The sequence below is a fragment of the Sceloporus occidentalis genome, unplaced genomic scaffold, assembly GCF_023333645.1.
Source record: "Sceloporus occidentalis isolate IW3139 unplaced genomic scaffold, rSceOcc1.0.p SCAF_1, whole genome shotgun sequence".
Classification (NCBI taxonomy): domain Eukaryota; kingdom Metazoa; phylum Chordata; class Lepidosauria; order Squamata; family Phrynosomatidae; genus Sceloporus; species Sceloporus occidentalis.
The window spans coordinates 219,691,781-219,712,333 of record NW_028316981.1 but is presented as its reverse complement, the minus strand read 5'-3'; the positions used below and the strand labels follow the sequence as shown (position 1 = coordinate 219,712,333).

The window sequence follows — 20,553 nt, the reverse complement described above, 5'->3', positions numbered from 1 at the left end:
GCTGTGCTGGGCTCCTTCCACAATTGCCGAGTTCGGCTTGGGGTGATCGGCCAACCAGGTGCAGCTTGCCGGGGCGACCCTGTAGAGGGATTCAACCTTGCGGGAGGAGCCGGACAGGGAGGCCGGGGAGTCCCAGGACATCCGGACTATGGTCTCCAAGGACGGATGCAAGGGAATGCAAGGTGGTGTGGGCACCCGTCCGTGCACTTGACGCTCCACCGGGTCGCGGGCATCATCCTCCGGGAAGGAGAGCTCGATGTCAAGAGCTCTGGCCATCTTCACGACGTGCTCACTGAAGGAGTGCACGTCATCCGAAGGTGAAGATGGTTCTGGGTGGTGCATCCTCTGCGGGGAAGCAGACGCCGAGAGGTCGTCATCGTCCGAGGGAACGTCGGATGGAGGCGGAAGCTCGTCCTCAGAATCCGTGTCAGAGGTGAGAGGAATGTCCAGAACCCTGACCTGGGATCTTGGCCGAACCAGGATGGGGCCTGTCGAGGACTGAGAGCGCCGGCGGGGTGACAATGGAGGCTTCTCCATAACCGAGACACTCGGGATCGACCGGGCAGACGTGCCCTCCCGCGGATCAGCAGGACGAGGCTTCAGCCTTGTAAACTCCTTGAAGGCCACATCCCTCGGGACGGACATGAAGTACCGGCCCGTCTCGGAGTCGAAGAACAGGTCCGGGGCTTCGTGACTACGGACCTCGTCTCTGTCTTCCTCATCCTCGGAGTGGGGGAACAGCGGGGGCAGTTCCCCAGGAGGGGAGGAGGGAGCGGCGCCTTCCACCTCGTGGACGAAGTCCATGGTGGGTTGAGCTGGCGTGTCCAGAACCGGGACCGGTTGTACCTCAGGAGCGGATTCCGGACCGGGAAGAAGTGCAGGGGCGCGGGCCTTCGAGGAGGAGCGCTTCTTGTCTCTAGGCTCGGAGGGCAAGTCCGACCCAGCATGCTCCTTCGGCCGCTTGGACTTTTTGGGCGCAGGGTCCCGATCAGCCTCCTTGTGGTGCCTCTTTTTTCCCGATCTCGGGGTCTCTTCTGGTGGGAAGAAGGGGTTCTCAGGAAGGTCCAAGAGAACAGCGGCTCCCGACGAGGAGGGCTTTGGAGACCTAGCCCTATCAGCCGTCGCTCCTGAAGACGAAGCCGGCTCCCTCGGCTTGGAGGCGTGTCGGGATTTGGACGCCTTGGAGGATGAAGGCGAAGCGAGCCGGACCTCCGCCTCAGTCCGTTCCCTCGCGTGCGAGCCGTCCGGTTTCCTCCCGGATTTCAGTTTCGGCTCGAGACCCTCAGTCCCCGATGACTTATGGGGGCGCTTGGAGGGTTCGTCAGTGGCGCTGGGCGGTTTGGAGCCACGGGCCACTTCGGAGGTGGTGGGAGCCACTGTCCCGGCCGGGACAGACACCACGCTGGACACGCTGGCCCTGATAGACGTCACACTGGACACGCTGGCCCTGGAGGATGAAACGGGCGGTGCGGAAGGCGGAAGGGATGACGAGCGGGGACCTCCCTCCTGCACCTTGCCCAGGGCGATGGCCGAAGTGAGCCGGGACTCTCGATTTTTCCGGGCTTGCGCCGAGAGGGACTTGCAAAGCGGGCAAGCCTTGGTATCATGGTCCTTGCCGAGGCACAACAGGCAGGAGGAGTGCGGGTCCTGGACGGGCACCTTGCCCCCGCAAACGTCACACTTCTTGAAAGGTGCAGGCATTTCCGAAGTCGTCAAAGCCAGAGGAGAATTCAAAGCGAGGTCAACAGTCCGAAAGTCCGAAGTTACCAGGGGCGGGAGACAAAGAGTAGTCAAAAACGGTCCGAGGTCTAAGTGATTCCAAAGAGCTAGAGAAGCGAGCGAAGTTCCTTCAAGCAGCTAGCGCGGCGGAAAAAAGGAACTGGGGAAAGAGCGGGAAGGCAGGGGCCTTATAACGGGTGGGCGGAGTTACCGCCAAAAAGTTTCTATATGTTGCAAAGTAAACTTTGCCCAGTGATTCCAGTAGGTTCCGAGCAGCACTGCGCAGGCGCAGTAAAACGCATTTATATGATTCGCAGAGACCACGAAGAAGAATCACAACTACTAATTCATTGGGGACAGAAAAAGAGAGAGAAAAACAATAGCACATGCAAGGAAGCCTTGGAGCATTCTGAGCATTGGAGCATTCCCTGAGACCAGGGTTCGAATTCTGGCTGAGCCAAGCAAACCCACACACTCTCTCTCAGCCTCAGAGGATGGCAAGGGCAAACCTCCTCTGAATAAATCTTGCCAAGAAAACCTCAGGATGCAGTCATCATAAGTTGAAAATGACTTGGAGGCACACAAGATTGTAAGCCCGAGGGCAGGGATCCGTCTAACTAACAAGATTGCATGTACAGCGCTTCATAAATAAAGGTTAATAATAATAATAAATAACCATAATATGAGAAGGAAGCCAAGATCCAAAGTGCAGAAAGAATCCAGTTTGAGACTGGTTTAACTGTCCTGGCTCAGTGCTGGGGAATTCTGGGAACTGCAGTACTGTGAGACATTGAACCTTCTCTGTCAGAGAGTTCTGGTGCCATAATAAACTTCAAATCCCAGAATGCCCTAGCACTGAGGGCAGTTAAAGCAGTCTCAAACTGGATTGTTTCTGCAGTGTGTTTTAGACCTTGGCTTTATGTGCTATAGGAGTCTGAAATCTTTGCTGCTAGGACTCAGTGTATATATACATACATATATATAGTATGTTTATATGTATACACACACACACACACACACACACATATATATATATACTTCTTAGGCTTCTTAGGTCCAAAACACACTGCAGAAATAATCCATCGGAGACCACTTTAACTGCCCTGGTTCATATAAAGAAATTAACAATAATAACAATAGCAGCAGCAATAACATTGAGAACAGCAAACTATCATCCCTAGAATTGTAGTTCCTGGGAGCTGTGGCTTCTTGTAGCCCCAGAGCTCCCTCTGACAGAGAAGACCCAATGTCTCCATAAAGTACAGTTCCCAGGATTCCCCAGCATTGAGCCAGGGCAGTTAAAGCAATCTCAAACTGGATTGTTTCTACACTGTGTTTTGGATCTTGGCTTTAAGTGGTATAGGAGTCTGAAATCCTTGCTGCTAGGTCTCAATGTATCTCTCTCTCTCTCTCTCTCTCTCTCTCTTATTCTTGGGATTCTTAGATCCAAAACTCAGTGCAGAAATAATCCAGCTGGAGACCCCTTTACCTGGTTCATATAAAGATATCATCATCAACAACATCAACAACAACAACAAATAACATTATTAGCAACAAACTACCATTCCCAGAACTGTAGTTCCTGGTGTCAGTAATAAATTCCCACCAGATGTTTTGGTCTTTAAAATGATGACGTCCGGGAACTGTAGTTTCTTGTGGCCTGAGAGCTCCCTCTGTCAGAGAAGGCTCAACGTCTCTCAAAACTACAGTTCCCAGGATTCCCTAGCATTGAGCCTGGGCAGTTAAAGGGGTCTCAAAAATGGGTCGATTTCTGCAGTGTGTGTCCTGGGGACCTGCTCCATTTGGGAGCCCCTAGTCCTGGAGGGAAAGCTGGGAAAGGAGGACCCACCTGTCCTGTCAGCAGCCGCAACTGCCTGCCCTTCTCAGGCTGGACTCTCAAGGCTCCAGGGACGTAGCTAGGATTTTAGGAAGAGGGGGTCCAGACTAATTGCCACCATTATAATGGGGCTTGAGTGCGGCGGCGCAGCAGCACACACCATTCATTTTTCTAATGGAAGGGGGGGTCCGGACCCCAAGAACCCCCCCCCCCTGACTACGTCCCTGAAGGCTCCCTTGGCTGCATGGAGGTAGGCACACACTGTTTTGCCTGTGCTCCTCTCCTCCCCAGCGCCCCCCTGCCTTCCAGGGCCAAAAGCAGGAGGAAGAGGCGGAGGCTCTTTCTTCTTATTGTTTTTGGGTGCCTCCAAGTCTTTTCCCTTCCTGCCTCTCTCTTCCTCGTCCCACGATTCGCGCCTGTTGGCGGAAGGAGGCAGGACTTCTGGGACTTCTCCCTGGCTCTCTCTGGCCTCCTTGCCATGCCACCCTACTAAATTTTGGCACCCTAGGCCGCTGCCTAGGTCGCCTATATGCACAAGCCGGCCCTGCAGCTTGTCTAACCGCTGCCGTGCAGGAATACCCACAACTAAAGCACTTCTGAAAGAGGCCGCCTATCCAATATCTTTTTGAAGTCTTTCAAAGAAGAAAAGTCTACCACCCCGTTTTCGCATGTACTGCTTTCAAGCCTTTCAATCTTATCCCTTTTTTAATAGAATTATCAAATATCTTGGTAGATCTTTGTAAATCAAGGGAATGTTGTAGATGTAGTGTACAGTTGGCCCTTGCCTTATGTGGGGGATCCGTTCCATACCCCGCCACATACGGGGAAAAAAGCGTAAACCCAAGCCCCATTAGAAACAAGTGAAGAGGGTGTAAGGAAAATATCATGTAAATTCAAGCACCACTGTTTCTTCCAGGGCGCGGGAGAAGCCTTTCTGGTGCAGCTTCCAGCATATGCTGGAAGCCACGTATAGTGCGCCCGCATAAGACATGGGTGCAGTGTACCTTGATTCAGTAAGGCTTTTGACAATGTCTCCCTTGATTTTCTTTCAAACAAACTGGTAAAATGTGGTTTGGTCAATGCTACTGGTAAATTAATTTGTAACTGGTTGATCGACTGAACCCAAATAGTTCTCACTAATGGGCTCTATTCATCCTGGAGGGAAGTGATCAGTGGAGTGCCACAGGGTTCTTTTCTGGACGCAATGTGGTCCAACATCCTTATCAATGACTTGGACGATGGAATAGATATCATGCTTATCAAATTTGCAGATGACACCAAATTAGGAGGGGCAACTAATACTTTCGTTCAAAATTGCAAATTGCCATAATAGATTAGAGGGCTAACAAAATGAACAGGAATAAATTTAAGATACTAAGGCCTGTTACAGACTGCCAAAATAAAGCTGCTTCGGGTCTCTTTGGAGGTGTGCTATTTAAATGATGCATAGCTCCTAAGAGTTTGGAGGTCGCGCCAAAGCCACACTCCATTCCTAAGCACTGGAGTGCAGCTTTGGTGCAGCTTCCGGATTCTTAGGATGCATGCATCATTTAAACAGCATACCTCCAGAGACCCGAAGCAGCTTTATTTTGGCAGTCTGTAACAGGCCTATGTTTAGGCAAGAAAAATGAAAATGAAATGAACAAATATAGGTTGTATGAGACCTGGCTTAAAAGCAGTACTTGCAAAAAGGATCTAGAAGTCTTAATGGACAACAAGCTAAACAACAGTGCGATGCAGTGGCCAAAAAAGCCAATGCAGTTCTAGCTGCATCAACAGGAACATAGTGTTTGCCTTGTAGGCCTTCAGTAACTAACTGGGTGTAACTGGATGTGCTGGGCTTTTAGTGCTTTAGTGCTGTAATGTATATAATAAGAAATTTTAAATTAAAGAGTATTTTAATATCTATAATTTACTGTATTTTACTGACATGTTTCAATATGCTTTAAAGTCATCTTCTACACCAACCTTGGGAAAAAGATGTGATATAAATAAGCAAGAAAATGAAATTAAATTATTTGGTTTGTTTCATGATTTGTTTTTTGATAAGAGGGAACTTCCTCAGTGGAAAATAAGGTTTAAATTGTGGAGTCGAAGGCTTTCATGGTCAGCATCCAAAGCTTTTTGTGAGGTTTTCGGGGCCTTGTTCTAGAAGAGTTTCTTCTTGACGTTTCGCCAGCCACATATGCTGGCGAAACGTCAGAAAGAAACTCTTCTAGAACATGGCCACATAGCCCGAAAACCTCACAAAAAGCTAAGGTTTAAATTCTTGATTGATATCAGCATTAGGTTTCACCAATTACTGAACACAACATAACAGTGGGGATGACTAGTTCTCAGGCTCATGGATTGATAACAAAACATAGTATGTGTAATCTATAAAGTCACTGTAAAAACCAACCAATGAATCCATTCACCTACTTTTCTCCAAAAACAGCTGAGACATTACCCCACCACTAAAATTAAAAATAATTCATATATATATCCATATCATATTTTTAAAAAGATTTTTACATTCGCTAAGGTTTGGTTCCAGGACCACTCACCACCCCCACCCCCCTCACCCCATGGATACTAAAATCTGTTGATACTTAAGTCCCATTATATACAATGGCAAAATCAAAGCTGGGGGGGGGGGGGGCTGGAGGAATATTTTCAAGCACTGTATAGTTGAATTTGTGGATAATCAGGGCCAACTTTATCACTCTTATTACTACCTTCTAGTCATCAGACTCATCCCATCAGGTTTTAGTGATGTCTGTTATATCATATCATTATATATTAATATATCCTATTTGCTTTGCTGTGTTAAGCATTCAAGTTCAGCTTGCTTATTTCCCATATTCTGTGTATTAGTGTAGAGACATGTAGAGACATTCCTCCTAGCAGCTTATTTAAAGTTTTTTTCCTCTTCCACTGTTGGGTTCTTGAACAATTCACCCAGTTCACTCTATAACATTTAGGCTATCTTCACCACTTGATGAGCTCCTGCCCTAAGGAATACTGTCTCCCTCCCCAACATAACAGTTTAAAGCTCTCCTGACCAGATTTTTAATACTCTTTACCAACTGCTCTGAGATGCAACCTATCTCTTGCCAGAAGTCCATCTTCCTGAAACTGTAGACCACGGTCCAAGAAATCAAATCATTCCTGATACCACCATCTGCTGAGCCAGTTGTTCACCTTCACTATTCTTTCCTCCTTTCCTAAGCCATGCCCTGCCATTGTAAGGAGAGACAAAATGACAACCTGTGCAATAAAGATCCTTCAGCTTCATACCAAGAGACTCCTAATCCCTTGCGATCTCTTGAAGAGTGTGCCTTGCAGTGTCATGCGTTCCCACATGTACCAAAAGGAAGGGGGAATGGTCTGTGGGCTTGACAAGATGTCAGCTTCTCTGTTACATCATGGATTTTTGCCCCAATAATTTTTGCACACCTCTTGAGACATCCTGTCAGGCCCATAAGCCACTGTTTCTGTTCTGCTTAGCAGTGAGTCCCCTACCACCTGAGCATTGGCAGGGGCCAATCCATGTGCTGAATACATCAAACATTCACATTCTCTGAGTACTGACACTTTTGCTCTTGTTCCTGTTCCTCACCATCATTGATAAGGGAGAGAGCTTCAAACTGATGCTGCAGCTCCATACTCACAGAATGATCCCTGGTCCTCCTACTATAACTGTTGCAGGTGAGTGCAGCAACTCCATCACCATTCATGTTCAGTAATGTTACTCCAGGCCTCCTCTTCAAAACTGCTGCACTAAACACCCACATAAAACACCTGTTGACCTTGCCTGTTTACTGAGCTTGAGGATCTGAGACTACAGCTGTATAGAGAGCTAGTGGCTGCTAGCACCTGCCTCAACCAAGCATTTGACTCACCTCCTCTCAGCAGATGCCCCACCTCCCAGAGACCATGTGTTCAGGGAGAAACAAGCAAAAGAACACTAATGCGCACACAACCAAGCCTCCACTCAGCTCACACAAACTATCATCCAATACAACTATACATGCATCGGCCAGCACACAAGCAAGCTTCGTCCCACACACACAAACAGCTTGACCCCAACAGATACATCAGCCTTAACTCAACCAACTCTCCCTAAATATTATCTGGGTCTGGGGAAGTTTAATCCAACACACACACAAGCTCACTTTATGCCATCTCTTCCAGTACGCTCACGCAAAATGCCTGTTAGCCTTACCTATTAGCCAAGCTCCTGTTCACCGAGCTCCAGGAACTAGGATACATGCACACACTACACGTAGCATAAATATAAATATATAAATATAGCATAAATTCCCTAACTAGCTTTGGCAGACCAAACCAATTAATAGTTGAGAATGTTAATGCTTTGCATACACACACACACACAAACACACACATATACACACATATTATTGAAAGTATGAACATTCTCATATGATTTTGGGTGCCAAGGAAAGCCAGTATAAACCTAGAACGAATAAGCTGATTTAGTTTTGTCTGGAAATGAAAACCTGTTTGCGCACAACAGATAATAAATGCACTCCAACAGCATATGGATATTTTTAGACTTCTGTAATTCCAAAACTATGACAAGATCAGTTGTTGTTGTTTCTTCTTCTTCTTCTTTTCTTTGTTTAACGATTAGTCAAATGAAAATTTTGTATTCAGGTAGCAGACCCAGTGGAAAGTTTCATGCATTCACAGTTGTCCCCTATTTGCTCCTAAGGCTGAAAAAATGGTAATCACTGCCTTTGCAAGAAGTAACTGTAGGAAAATAATTGAGTGTAGCTGCCATGGCAATGGAAAAGATGCAAGCCAAATTTAATTCAAATCAACAGGAAAACTTTTTAAATGCTTCTCTGTAGCAGCAGCTTTTTACTTGTTCCCTCTGGCTAAAGAGCAAAAATAGAGTGAGATAATTCATTGCACAACTAATTTCAATTAATGAGGCGCATACATTCCGAGAAAGATATTAATGAATAAGGCAGGCCTAAATAATGTCGCTTTTAGTATATAAACTGGAACAAATCATTATTTGAAGACTGGCCATTGCAAAATTTATCTCAAACACTGATTATCTGAAACACCCGAAGAACATATGTTCCGAAATTTTCAAAAATAACAATATTTTATAAAGTTGAAATGCCCCTCATCACATGCCAGTGACCTCTGCCTGAATCCATTGTCAAGAGACGCATATTTATTTATGACCTGTGTAATTTGTTTATTTTTGCTAGTTATATTGTTTTATAAGAAAATCACAGCATATAACATCACTTTTTAAACAGTATGTGTGTGTGCACGTGAACTCCTCAACATACAATGTAGACAAACCAGGGGTGTGTGTCTGTGTGTGTTTGTGTGTCCCCATGTGCATTTGAAAGTGAGATGTCTCCTCCCTTCAGGCCAAGATGGTTCTCCTATCGTGGCAGCTTTGAGAAGGAAGAGGCCCTTCATCTTCTCTCCAATGGCTGTTAATGCATCAAATTAAAAGTTAAAGAGAGTATTATTTTTTTAAAAGATAGGGGAGGGGAGCAAGCAAGAAAAATGGCAGCTAGGACCTTTCTCTCAACACATATGGATTTATAGATTAGAAATTAAATGTGTTGGTTTGTCCCTGCCGAAAAGTTCAACTTTTAAAATATACTGCGATCGTGCTGAAATCCAAAGAAATGCATTTTGCAGTGATAAGAAGAAAAATATGAGTATGTACCCCAGAAGCTTTGAACATACATAGTGATTTAAAAGGAGCAGGTCTAGGAAATAATTACTGTCTTTGAACTTTGAAATACTGGTAAAATTACCTTTTCTTCTACAGAAAAACTCGTGTAAGATTTTAATTGTGAGCTGCTTTTCAAATTTTAATAAGTGTCTGAAAAGTAAAGGTCAGGGATTGGTTGCAAAGGTGTTTTGTCCTACAAGGAGATATGGAAATGTAGGAACCCATAACCTGTACATGGCATTTGAAAGTTTGCAACCTTTACAAAGGAGCAACCAAATGAATTACATGATGGCTAATGATTTATTCTCAGAATATGCCCAGCTATAAGCCAGGCCACATCCCCAAAAGTGAGAAGCTACCCCACTGCCAACATGCACTGCCCATGGGACCACTCATGGATGTGCATGCACACAGTACCTCCGCCGTCACACAGTCCTCCCTCCAGCCCAACTGCCATGACCATGGCCCCACAGGGAGAGAAGAACAATGAACCTGATCCCTTCCTCACCTCCATTCCCTTCTCCTGTTGTGTCATGCCTTTTTAAATTGTAAACTTGAGGGCATTGATTCCATGATTCTAGGGTAGGGAATTGTCAAATTAAAACAAATTGTAAGCCGTTCTGAGAGCCTTCGTTGCTGAAGAGCGGGGTATGCATACTCCAAATAAATAAATAAGTAGCACCCACTACTATCTGGGCTACAATTAGATTTAAAACATACAAACAAAAACTTCAGTGGTCTCCACTAGTGATGGAAAGAAATTCACTGACTTAATATTTTTGTGTAGGAAAAATATCGTTTTGAGCTACTTTGGACCAAGGGAAACAGAAAAGGGGCCCTCCTGCTACTGAGCGGACAGAGCAACTAGGAATGGGGCAATTCTCTTGCTTCTGCCAATATTCCAAGCTTTGAAAATGTGTACATTTTAGAGGAAAAGCACACTCCGACTCATGGATTTCTTTACAGGGAGAAAAGCAAGTCTTGCATCTAAAGGCGTAACTGGGATGGAACAAGAACACCAGTGAGATCCTGGAGGTGGGGTGCAATGCAGATGAGACTGACTGATTCCCACATTCCTAGTTTCAGCCCATTTTCAGGTGGATCTCAGGATTTTCAGGCAGCAACATGGCGGGAGCAGCAAGAATTGTGAACAAGAAAACTGAAAATAAATTACTGAGGAGGAGGAGAATACTTTGTGAAGTGCACAGTGGGAGCGGAGAAAAACAAGACGAAATAGTACGGTATGTACAGCCTCTGGACCAACAGATTCGGCCTGGAATAGAAAAGCTGCATCATGACACCCCAAAAGACAATGTCTGGATTAACTTGAGGGGGAAAATTGATTATTAAACTTCTTGTTACAAGACGATCATTGTGGCAAAAAATTCAGCCATTTTTAGAGAGGGATTAAATATGGGTATACAATTGTATCAGTAAATCACAGTTGATAACGGAAAGCTTTACCTCACCCATCACTGTTTTGTGACTGGTTCAGCCTCTGCAACACAGTTTTGCCTCGGACTTGTTCCCCTTTCTCAGGGGCCATGAAAGGAGAAAGCATGAGACCTTTGGACATTCTTCGAGTGTGTTGCTACTAATACCAATGGGATTCACAGGACTGATCCCCAGACAAGAAAATAGTTTTGTTATTTATTTATTTATTTATTTATTTATTTCAATTATATCCTGCCTTTCTCCCAAGAAGGGACCCAAGGCAGCTCCCAAGACAAAACATTAATAAAACATCACAATAAAAATTTTAAAACAATTATCTAGTCAAAATAGTATAAAATCAATAAAAACACACAAAGTTAAAAAACATAACTAAAACACATACACCATATAAAACTACCTGATTATATGTTTAAATGCCTGCTTAATTAAAAACATTCTTACTTGCTGGTGAAAGGCCAGCAGGGATAATAAATAAATAAATAATAACAATAACAATAAATAAATAAATAAATAATGGTTAATAATAATAAGGGAGGGGGCCAGCCTAGCCTCCTGTGGGAAGGGAGTTCCAGAGCAGCCACCAAAGACGGACCTCTCTCTCTTGTGTCCCCACCAAGGGAGCCTGGGATGGTGGTGGGACCAAGAGAAAGCCTTCACCTGAAGATCTTAGGGCTCTCGCAGGTTCGTATGGGGAGATGTGGTCTCTCAAACTGTCTGGACCTAAGCTGTACAAGGCTTAACTTTTTAATTTTAAATTGATTTTAAAAGTAGTTAACTTTATTTTATTGTTTTAAACTTTAAGACAAACATTTAAGCATTCTAAAAATCCAGCTTTCCTATAGTTTTCCCTGAAAACCACTAGAACTCCTTCTTTACCGAAATTGTACATCTTGTCTGAGATACAGGGGAGTAGATTGCCTATATGTGGGGTATGCTATTATCAAAAACAGAAGTCACCAATTCACTAACATCCATCCTGATATTTTCTCTGCACTTAAAGAAGGCAACGAGGCACCCGACTGGCTCAAGCAAAGAGAACTACTTTAAGCAGAAATATAGATCTCAGTAAGAATAAAAGAGGACCAGTTTTGTTGTTAAATTCACCGGCTTCACAGAAGATGCACAAGGACATATGCTATCCTTAATTTACATGTTTATGACAGTGGGCTTTTGTGATAAACATTCTTTCAGAATTCTGTATATTTTGAGAGTAGTGATAAGTTTCCTGAAATGAAAACCACCATTTCATATTATGAAAAACAAACAAACATTAGAACAGCACAACAAAGATTTAGCATGGCAGATAACCTACTGATGTGTGTGTCCGCGCCTTCAAGTTCCCTGTTGATTTATAGCAACCCCATACATTTCTTAGGTTTTCATAGGCAAGAAAAACCCAAAGGTAATCTTCCCAAAATATAGCTCACAGCACCTGGTATTCTTTGGCGGTCTTCCATCCAAAAACTAACCAGGGCTGACCCTGCCTAGCTTCCAAGATCAGACATAATCCTGTGCCTAGAATAAGAAATGCATGCCTATTTTTAAGAGCAGTGTCCTACTATATTATGTCTAACATATTAACATAACACTGACAGACAACAACTTTCTCTAGATCTTTACACCAGAGATGCCAGGAACTAAATCTGAAGGTTTCGTATCAATTGTACAGTATATTCTAACAACAATAAAGATACTTGTCTTTCTCCTTCTTCGAAGAAATAGCGATTTGTGGGAGAGAATTTATATTGTGAAATACCCGGGGGTGGTTTTGCCAGGAAATTCTCGCTGTGGTTGTGGAAGGAAAAGATAGACCCCTGCCCCACGTCGCCTGAATCTCAGTCAAGATCCTGAGTTGCTGAGATTAATGAAATTGGGAGTAGCCTGAGCCTAAACCACCACCGAGTTTGTCCGTAAACATCAGAGAAAACAAAAGCAAAATTTGCCAAACAGCCTTACCTGTTTTGCTGTCCATGGGTCCAAAATCCAAGGAGTATTTAACCACGTGGTAATTATTCCATACGTAAAGAAGGTTGTCTCTTGGGTTATAATCCACAGCAGCAATATACTGGTAGGAATTTGGGAAAGGAACATCCACCACACTCTCCTTGCTTTGTTCTGTGTTGTAAATATAGTCTATTTTATTTCCCGTTGCTTCATTATCATCATCTTCATACACAGATTTCACCACATATAAAATGCCACAAACCATGAACGCGTTAGAAGCCGACCTCTTGTCATAAGATGTATCCCAGGTCCCTTCAATCCGCAAGGTGTAAGGGTTCAGCTGGCTAATGACAATTTTGCCGTTGTTTTGTTCAGTTGCATAGATTACCCAAAGGCCATTCTCGTCCACAGCCAGATCTATATCGGACTTGCCTCCCCATCGGTAAGGAGACGTGTCGTGGTAGTTGGCATTGGCAATGATGGCTTCCCCACTTTTTATTCTCGTCCGTAGATCAAATTTGACAATATTCCTGGTTCGTTCCTTGTTGAAAAACAAAGCCCCATCATACACCACAAACCCTGTGCCGTCCACCCGGTGCGGCAGCTTGTATGTTGTGGTTGGCCTCCCGGCGATGAAGTCATCTTTGGAAGAGTACTCTGTTAGGGTATCCGTCCTGTACGGGGTCCAGGGCATGTAGTAGATCTTGTCGGAGGCCTGCAGGGGATCCTTGCACCAGGCCCCCGACTGGTGGTCAGACTCAAACAAATGTTCACTCTGATATACGCCTTTCAGTAGTCCGGGGCAAAGAAAAACTGAAAGGGGGGGAAAGGTTAAAAACAAAGCCGGTTACTCAATGTAAGGGAGACTCCCTGGGATGCACTTAGAGATCTGCAACTGGTGGACAGGAAGCGAATTCAAAGGAACCTCAGACTCCCCTGAACCCTGAAATGAATGCATGGCTCCTTACATTAAGATGAGGGCAAGGGAAACTCACAGAAATTGCTCTCCATTGCTTTCGTCTTTTAAAAAAAAAACATTTTCGAAACTATGTACTTAACAGATACAATGGCACAGTAAAAGAAATATCTCTTCACATCCATAAAGGCACTTAAAGCACCTAGGAGGAATCAATCCTATTTCAATTCAATAATTTAAAAAAACACACACACATTTTGGAAACTGCTACATAAACGCACAAAGAATTCAATCACAGCAGTAAGGAAAGAACAATGAATGAATATGTCCAGAAGAAGAGAGAGAACAAGGATGGTCAGGAGAAAAAGGAAAAGCTCAGTGAGCCCCAGGCTAGGACCAAGATGCTAGCCAAGTAAAATGTCCTGTGAAATACAATAGAATTAAAGCATCAGTTAAACATACCCCAACTGCCAACACTGAGAAGTTAAATTGCCTGCTTCACAGGCCCCACAGCTATTTTTTCCTTTTCTCCTTCCTCTCCCCCCCCCCCCCCCAATATGATTCACCAAAGTGTAGGGTTTTTTGCTACTTTATACTAATAGGAAAAATGTAGCTGTAAAATGCTGGTTTTCAGAAAATATTCCTGGGTTATAGAATATTAATATTTCAGGAAATGTTTTATCTTGGTATAATTTTCAGGTTTTGGCAGTCTCCATTTCTTTTACAAACAGTCTTCCCATTCAGTTGCAGTCCATTGTACATGGGAAACTGTGTGTGGAAAATAGTTCTAAACTTTAACCAACAGATTTAACATGCTTTTAAGTTATTCAAGAAAGAAATTCAACTAAAGCATTAAAACTGTTAAATATTTTGTCCCATATGAATATGCAAAAATATGTGAAAGGTATTTAATTACCTTTTTGTTCCACTTCTATTGTAGAGAAAGAAGAAAAGCAAGAAAGGAGAAAAAGAGAATAGATTAATGATACTATACTGTCAAAACACTTTTGTTCTTGCACTGCTGTATTTATCAATCAGATTCCAATTGACTTCCTGCTATTAGGCTGGATCCAGGACCGGTGCCCCTACTAGACTTTTCAGAGAGTCCCCTTCAGTCCAATACCCACTCCATTCGACATGAAGTTTTTCCACCACTTTCTGCCCTACAACCTGCTGGATGGCTGGGTTTTCTAAGCTCACGGAGAGCTGACCGCTGAGAGGACGAGGCAAGGAAGTTTGGGTCTGCCAGTGAAGCTGCAAGCATTGGAATCTGGATCCAAACCATAGTTATTTTAGGCATTTCAATAAAATACAAATGCATCGATTGCCAAAGTTTATTGCAGTCCTTAACAACACCCAAAGGCAGTGCAAGGTTCACACTAATTTTGCTGGACTAAGGATTAGCAACCCAAGGAATCATGGGAACAGCTGGAAACTTTTGATGATAGCAAGAATCTTAGTCACTAGAAGATTAACCTTTCCAAATATTTTGAAAAAAATATTGACACATCCCACAACAGTTACACTGCCTTTAAAAAACAGATCTTTAACAGAAAAAAAATGAAATAATTGTAAATGGTTATTCTCGTCAGATAAAACAATATATACTATCAGCTGAGAAAAGCTTAGTCAATTGTTAAGTAATTAATAAATTATTTAATCAAATCTACACAATTAGCATACAATCAAGCTATAGCTGAAAATGAAAGTTAACACAGTGGTCTCTCTGGACGTGCTTCTCACTCTTCATGATGCATTTGGGAATAGTCTCAGCGATTAGGTACAGGTGTGGATTAATCCAAGCACTGTTTCCAAAGAGATGAAAAATGTATAAAGCTAAGGGCTAATCTAAGAATACCTGTAACTTTGGGGGGGGGATCTGTTATAAAAGTGATGGTATGAAATGCACCTTTGAGGAAGATGTGCAGAGGAGCAGGTACTGACTCAGTTGCACATCTGTTGCATTACAGTCAATATTACTGCAAGTTTTGCTTTAGTGTCATGAGATACAGCGGCTGTTCATTTGTTACTCTCCACACTGATGCCCCCAACATGTATGCCAGAGCAATAAAACTAGCTAAAAAGATGTTGGGATACAGGAATAAACAAAATATTGAATCAATAGAGGAAGGCTAGTTTCAGAAGTTTGCATTCTACAGAATGCTATACTCCGCTCTGTTTGCTGCTCCAGCTTTGCCCCGATGCAGCACCCATGAGGAGTGCCTGCTCTGTAGAATTGGCACAGAAGGGTTGACAGCAGCACAAAGGGAAGCGCCTGCCCAGCCCAGCCCAGCCCACACACAAGGTGCCAAACACAAACCCCCGCAGCTCAACGTGGGGGGGGGGGGGACAGGACCCAAGGCCAGCAGCTTCCTCAGCATCTCCCCTGGAAGGCTTCCCCACTGAGACTGCAAGTACTTCATCGCAGACCATCACAAATTACTTTCTGGACTGATTTGGGGAAGGAAAGCAGGACTGTTCCCCCTTTATCATGAAATGGTGGCGATGCTTCTTCTATTTCTTTTGTATGTTTAAAAACAAAGGGGTGAAACAAATAGGCCAAATAAAGCGGTTTCCACCTCATTTGAAGGTGGGGTGTTTAGATGTCGCACACGTCCAAAGGAGGCAGAAACTGGATTGAAGCCATGCTCTGGGACTAAAAACTGGAGCAAAAAGAACCCGTGATAAACTGACTCAAGGTGGAAAAATGTGCACCCTCGGCCATGAATGTACATACCGCAATGCGAGAGCAGTTCTAAAGTATCTATCCTAACCCTAAACCCTAAAGCTGAAGATAAACCCACCAGTGCAGGTGTGCATTAAAAAGAATGGAGCCAGCATACCCAAGCAGTCAGGGCAGCAATGCAAAAAATTGAAATTGTGACACCTCCAATGGATATAAGTAGAACATACACAAAACAGGTACTTCAAGACAGGGCATGGGGTGAAGGGGGCATGATTGTGCTTTGTCAGTGTATTACTGGGCTCACCAAACCTCTGATGCCCTGTGTCAATAGAGGATCAAAGTGTGACTGTGTGACTGACCAAAAGGTCAACCATACAATGTGATGGCATCCAGGTAGCAGGCCGTCGCCAGCGATGTGTGTGTGATAATGCGCATGCATGGTGGGGAGGCAAGAAAAAATATTACCCAGAAATATGGCTTGATGCCATGCTGTGTGGTCAGTCTGTGTGCATTTAGGTTTTGACCTGCTTCTGGAAAATCCAGGTTCAAACGACTTTTTCCTGCCATCTACTCTGGGCCTCAATCAGTGAGAGCATATCATCTGTTAGCCTAAAATGATGGCTGGCTTCCAGAATCTCTTGAGAATAGCTAAGACCCTCCATGTCTAATTAGGAAGGGCAGCAGAGTATCCCTGTGAACAAGGGCCAGAGGCTGGATGGAGATGACAGGGAGGCCCAGGTGGTCCCAGGACCAGGCTGGCATATTCTGGCCAGGGCAGGACTGGAGGTGCTTAACGGGCTTTTTTACAAACTTCACTCCCATCTTTAATTCCACTTAATTTAGGTTAAAAGGGAAGAGAAAGTCACACCGTTAAGATGCATCCAGTTAGAGAAGGTGATATGGGTAACAGTCTTACAAACTTACAGTGTGATGATGTTAAGTCAGTCATATTGGTTCTTATGCTGGGCCAAAGCTAACAAAATGAAATGCACAGATATAGGATGAAATGTAAGGTACTGCACTTAGGGCGGAAAAATGAAACGCACAGATATAGGATGGGGGACACCTGGCTGAACGAGACTAGGTGTGAAAGGGATCTAGGAGTCCAAGTAGACCCCAAGTTGAAAGTGCTGTTGGACAGTAGAACACACTTCCTCAGAGTGTATTGGAGTCTCCTTCCTTAGAGGTCTTTAAACAGAGGCTGGATGGCCATCTATCAGAGATGCTTTGATTGTGATTTCCTGCATGGCAGGGGGTTGGACTGGATGGCCCTTGCGGTCTCTTCCAACTCTACGATTCTATGATTCTATGATAATAACCTCCCTCACCTCACAGCACCTGGCATAGCCTTCCAAGTCAAACCTCCCCTTGGTCAACTGTCAATGGAGCCCATGGATAAAGTGGGCAATTTCATAAATATTGGCCAGCATTCTGTATCAACCATTTAGTTGCTTTTTGCATCCAGTCCAATGAGAGCGCAACGTTGGTCTCCAACCCTCACAGAAGGACAGGTTGCTTACCTGTAACAGTATTTCTTCGAGTGGTCATCTGCGAATACATACAAATGGGTTTCACTGCGCCTGCGCAGTGCTGTTCGGAACCTACTGGAATCACTGGGCAGAGTTTACTCTGCAACATATTGAAACTTTTTGGCGGTAACTCCGCCCACCCGTTATAAGGCCCCTGCCTTCCCGCTCTTTTCCCCAGTTCCGCAATTTTTCCGCCAAGCAGGCGAAGGAAGAGAGCCAATGAGAGCAGGACACTGAGGGGACGGACGGGTGGGATTTGTATGTATTCGCAGATGACCACTCGAAGAAATACTGTTACAGGTAAGCAACCTGTCCTTCTTCTTCGTGGTCTCTGCGAATCATACAAATGGGTTTAGACTGACAAGCTTAGGTCAGCGGCGGAGGGAGTGTCCTGAGACCAAAGCTATGGTAAACCAAAGGTATATTTATTACAAATAAAGACCCTGAACCATAAAGAGTCAGTCTTTTGTTCATGCACAGATAAAATAGCAATAACTTTGCTAAACCTGAGAAGGGAACAGAGGTCATGCAAGACCGATCCCATAGGACTTGTGCAAATCAACATTCAACAGTATAAACAGTGTAAACTGTATAACACAAATACATCAGTAGTGCAATCAATGCAACCCTGAGACCAACACAGCCCTCCCGAAAGCTGCGTCTCGGATGGCCCTGGTGTCCAACCTGTAATGCTTAATAAAGGTGAGGGGTTGGGACCAGACAGCAGCCTTACAGACATCCTCCAAAGGAATCCCAGACAGGAATGCTGAGGATGCCGCCACAGCTCTTGTGGAATGTGACCGAACCCTGCCAGGGAGAGGTTTGCCCAGCAGTTCATAGCAGAGGTGGATGGTACTAGCCACCCATTTGGAGAACCTCTGCGTAGACACGGGCAACCCCTTCTTCGGTTCCGAGTAGCATTGAAAGAGTCTCTCGGACCGGCTGGAGGCAGCAGTTCTGTCCAGGTAAAACGCCAGCGCCCTCCTGACATCAAGGGAGTGCAGGCGTCGCTCCTCATCCGACGTCGGATCGGATGCTAGAGTGGGCAACACAATGTCCTGGCACATGTGGAAAGCAGACACCACCTTCGGCAAGAAGGTGATGTCCATACGGAGGACCACCTTGTCCTTGTGGAACCTCAGGAATGGTTGGTCCCTCCGTAAGGCACAGAGTTCGCCCGCACGACGGGCAGAGGTGATGGCCACAAGGAAAGCGGTTTTCCAAGTCAACAGTCTCAAGTCCGCTGTGGCCATGGGTTCAAAGGGCTTGGATTGGAGAGCGGACAGTACCGACTCCAAACTCCAAGCCGGTGTTGGTACCGACACAGGAGGATATAGGTTGGCACAACCCTTCAGAAAGCCCTTCACCAAGGGATCCTTAAAGAAAGACACCCTCCCCCCGAACTGATATTTAGCACAAATGGCAGAAAGGTAGCCTTTGATGGATGTGAGGGACAGCCCTTCCTCCAAAAGCGCCATCAAAAACTCCAGCACCACTGGAGTGGAAACCTGTGCAGGAGACAAGCCCTTCCGGTCCAGGAAGAGGCAAAATCTCCTCCATTTCAGGGCATAAGAACGCTGGGTGGAAGGTTTTCTGGCAGCCAGGATCACCGTCCTAACCGATTCTGGCAAGGCGGTCAGGGCCGGATCTTCCAGGCCACCAGCGGCAGGCTCTCGATGTCCAGGTGGAGAATTCGTCCGTCCTGGATCGACAGCAGGTCCGGACGCGGGTCGAGACGGAGGAAGCATCCCCCGGAGAGGTGGAGAAGGGATGCGAACCACGGTTGTCTCGGCCACCACGGGGTGATCAGGATCGCCTGCGAGCGGTCCGTTGTCATTTTGGACACCACCCTGACGATAAGAGGGAACGGAGGGAAGGCGTAGAGGAGCTCCCCCGTCCAAAGGAAAGCGAATGCGTCTCCAAGGGATCCGTCGAATCGCTTCCTGGAGCAGAACTGGGGACAGTGGCTGTTCCAGCTGGTCGCGAAGAGGTCGATCCGGGGGGTTCCCCACCGATCGAAGAGGTCGCTGACCGTCTCGGGATGGAGCCTCCACTCGTGGCACACCGATGGAGATCTGCTGAGGCGGTCTGCCAGCTCGTTGTCCTCTCCGGGAAGGTGAATCGCCTGGAGGAGGACACGTCTTTGGATGCACCAGTTCCAGATGCGGAGCGTGAGGTCGAGCAGGGTCCTGGACCTGGTACCACCTTGCTTGTTGATGTAGTACATCACGGTGGTGTTGTCCGTCCTCAGGAGGACCACTCTTCCTGAGACAGCAAACTCGAATGCCCTCAAAGCCTTCTCCACTGCGAGCATCTCCAAAGCGTTGATGTGGAGGAGCTTGTCCTGTGCGGACCACCTGTCCTTGACGACAAGGTCGAGCAGGTGGGCGCCCCATCCCTCCAGGGATGCATCGGTTGTCAGCGTCAGCTGTGTCTGAGGCTGATGGAAAGGCATCCCGGTGCAGACGTTGGAGCCGTCTAGCCACCATCTGAGGGAAGCGGCTATAGGTCTGGGTACCGTGAGCCACTTTGAAGGTGGGTCCTTCAACGGAGAGAAGACGGAGAGGAACCAGGATTGGAGAGGACGAAGACGCAGTCTTGCCCAGGGGGTGACGAATGTCGTCGATGCCATATGGCCCAGGGCGACTTGGACGTCTCTGGCTCTTATCCTTCTGTGTGAGATGCACGGCCTGAGGGATGTAGCCAGGGCCTGAAACCGGTCCGGAGGAAGGAAGGCTAGGCAGTTGTCGGAGT

At 45.6% G+C, this 20,553-nt stretch overlaps 1 protein-coding gene across 26 annotated transcripts in view; it reads right to left on the bottom strand.

Annotated features, from left to right (window-relative positions):
• Positions 1 to 20,553, bottom strand: part of ADGRL3 (adhesion G protein-coupled receptor L3) — a 495,567-nt gene that overhangs the window by 228,568 nt on the left and 246,446 nt on the right. For 20 of the 26 annotated variants that reach the window (XM_089489004.1, XM_089489003.1, XM_089489007.1 and 17 more), the window contains 2 exons: positions 14,501 to 14,515; positions 12,681 to 13,481 (listed from right to left, as the gene is read on the bottom strand). The exons of 1 other annotated variant lie outside the window; for it this stretch is intronic. In XM_089489004.1, coding sequence (XP_089345130.1) covers positions 12,681 to 13,481; positions 14,501 to 14,515 — 816 coding nt within the window. The remainder of the gene's footprint in view (positions 1 to 12,680; positions 13,482 to 14,500; positions 14,516 to 20,553) is intronic. 5 more of the 26 variants (XM_089489005.1, XM_089488992.1, XM_089489014.1 and 2 more) reach the window with 1 other exon arrangement.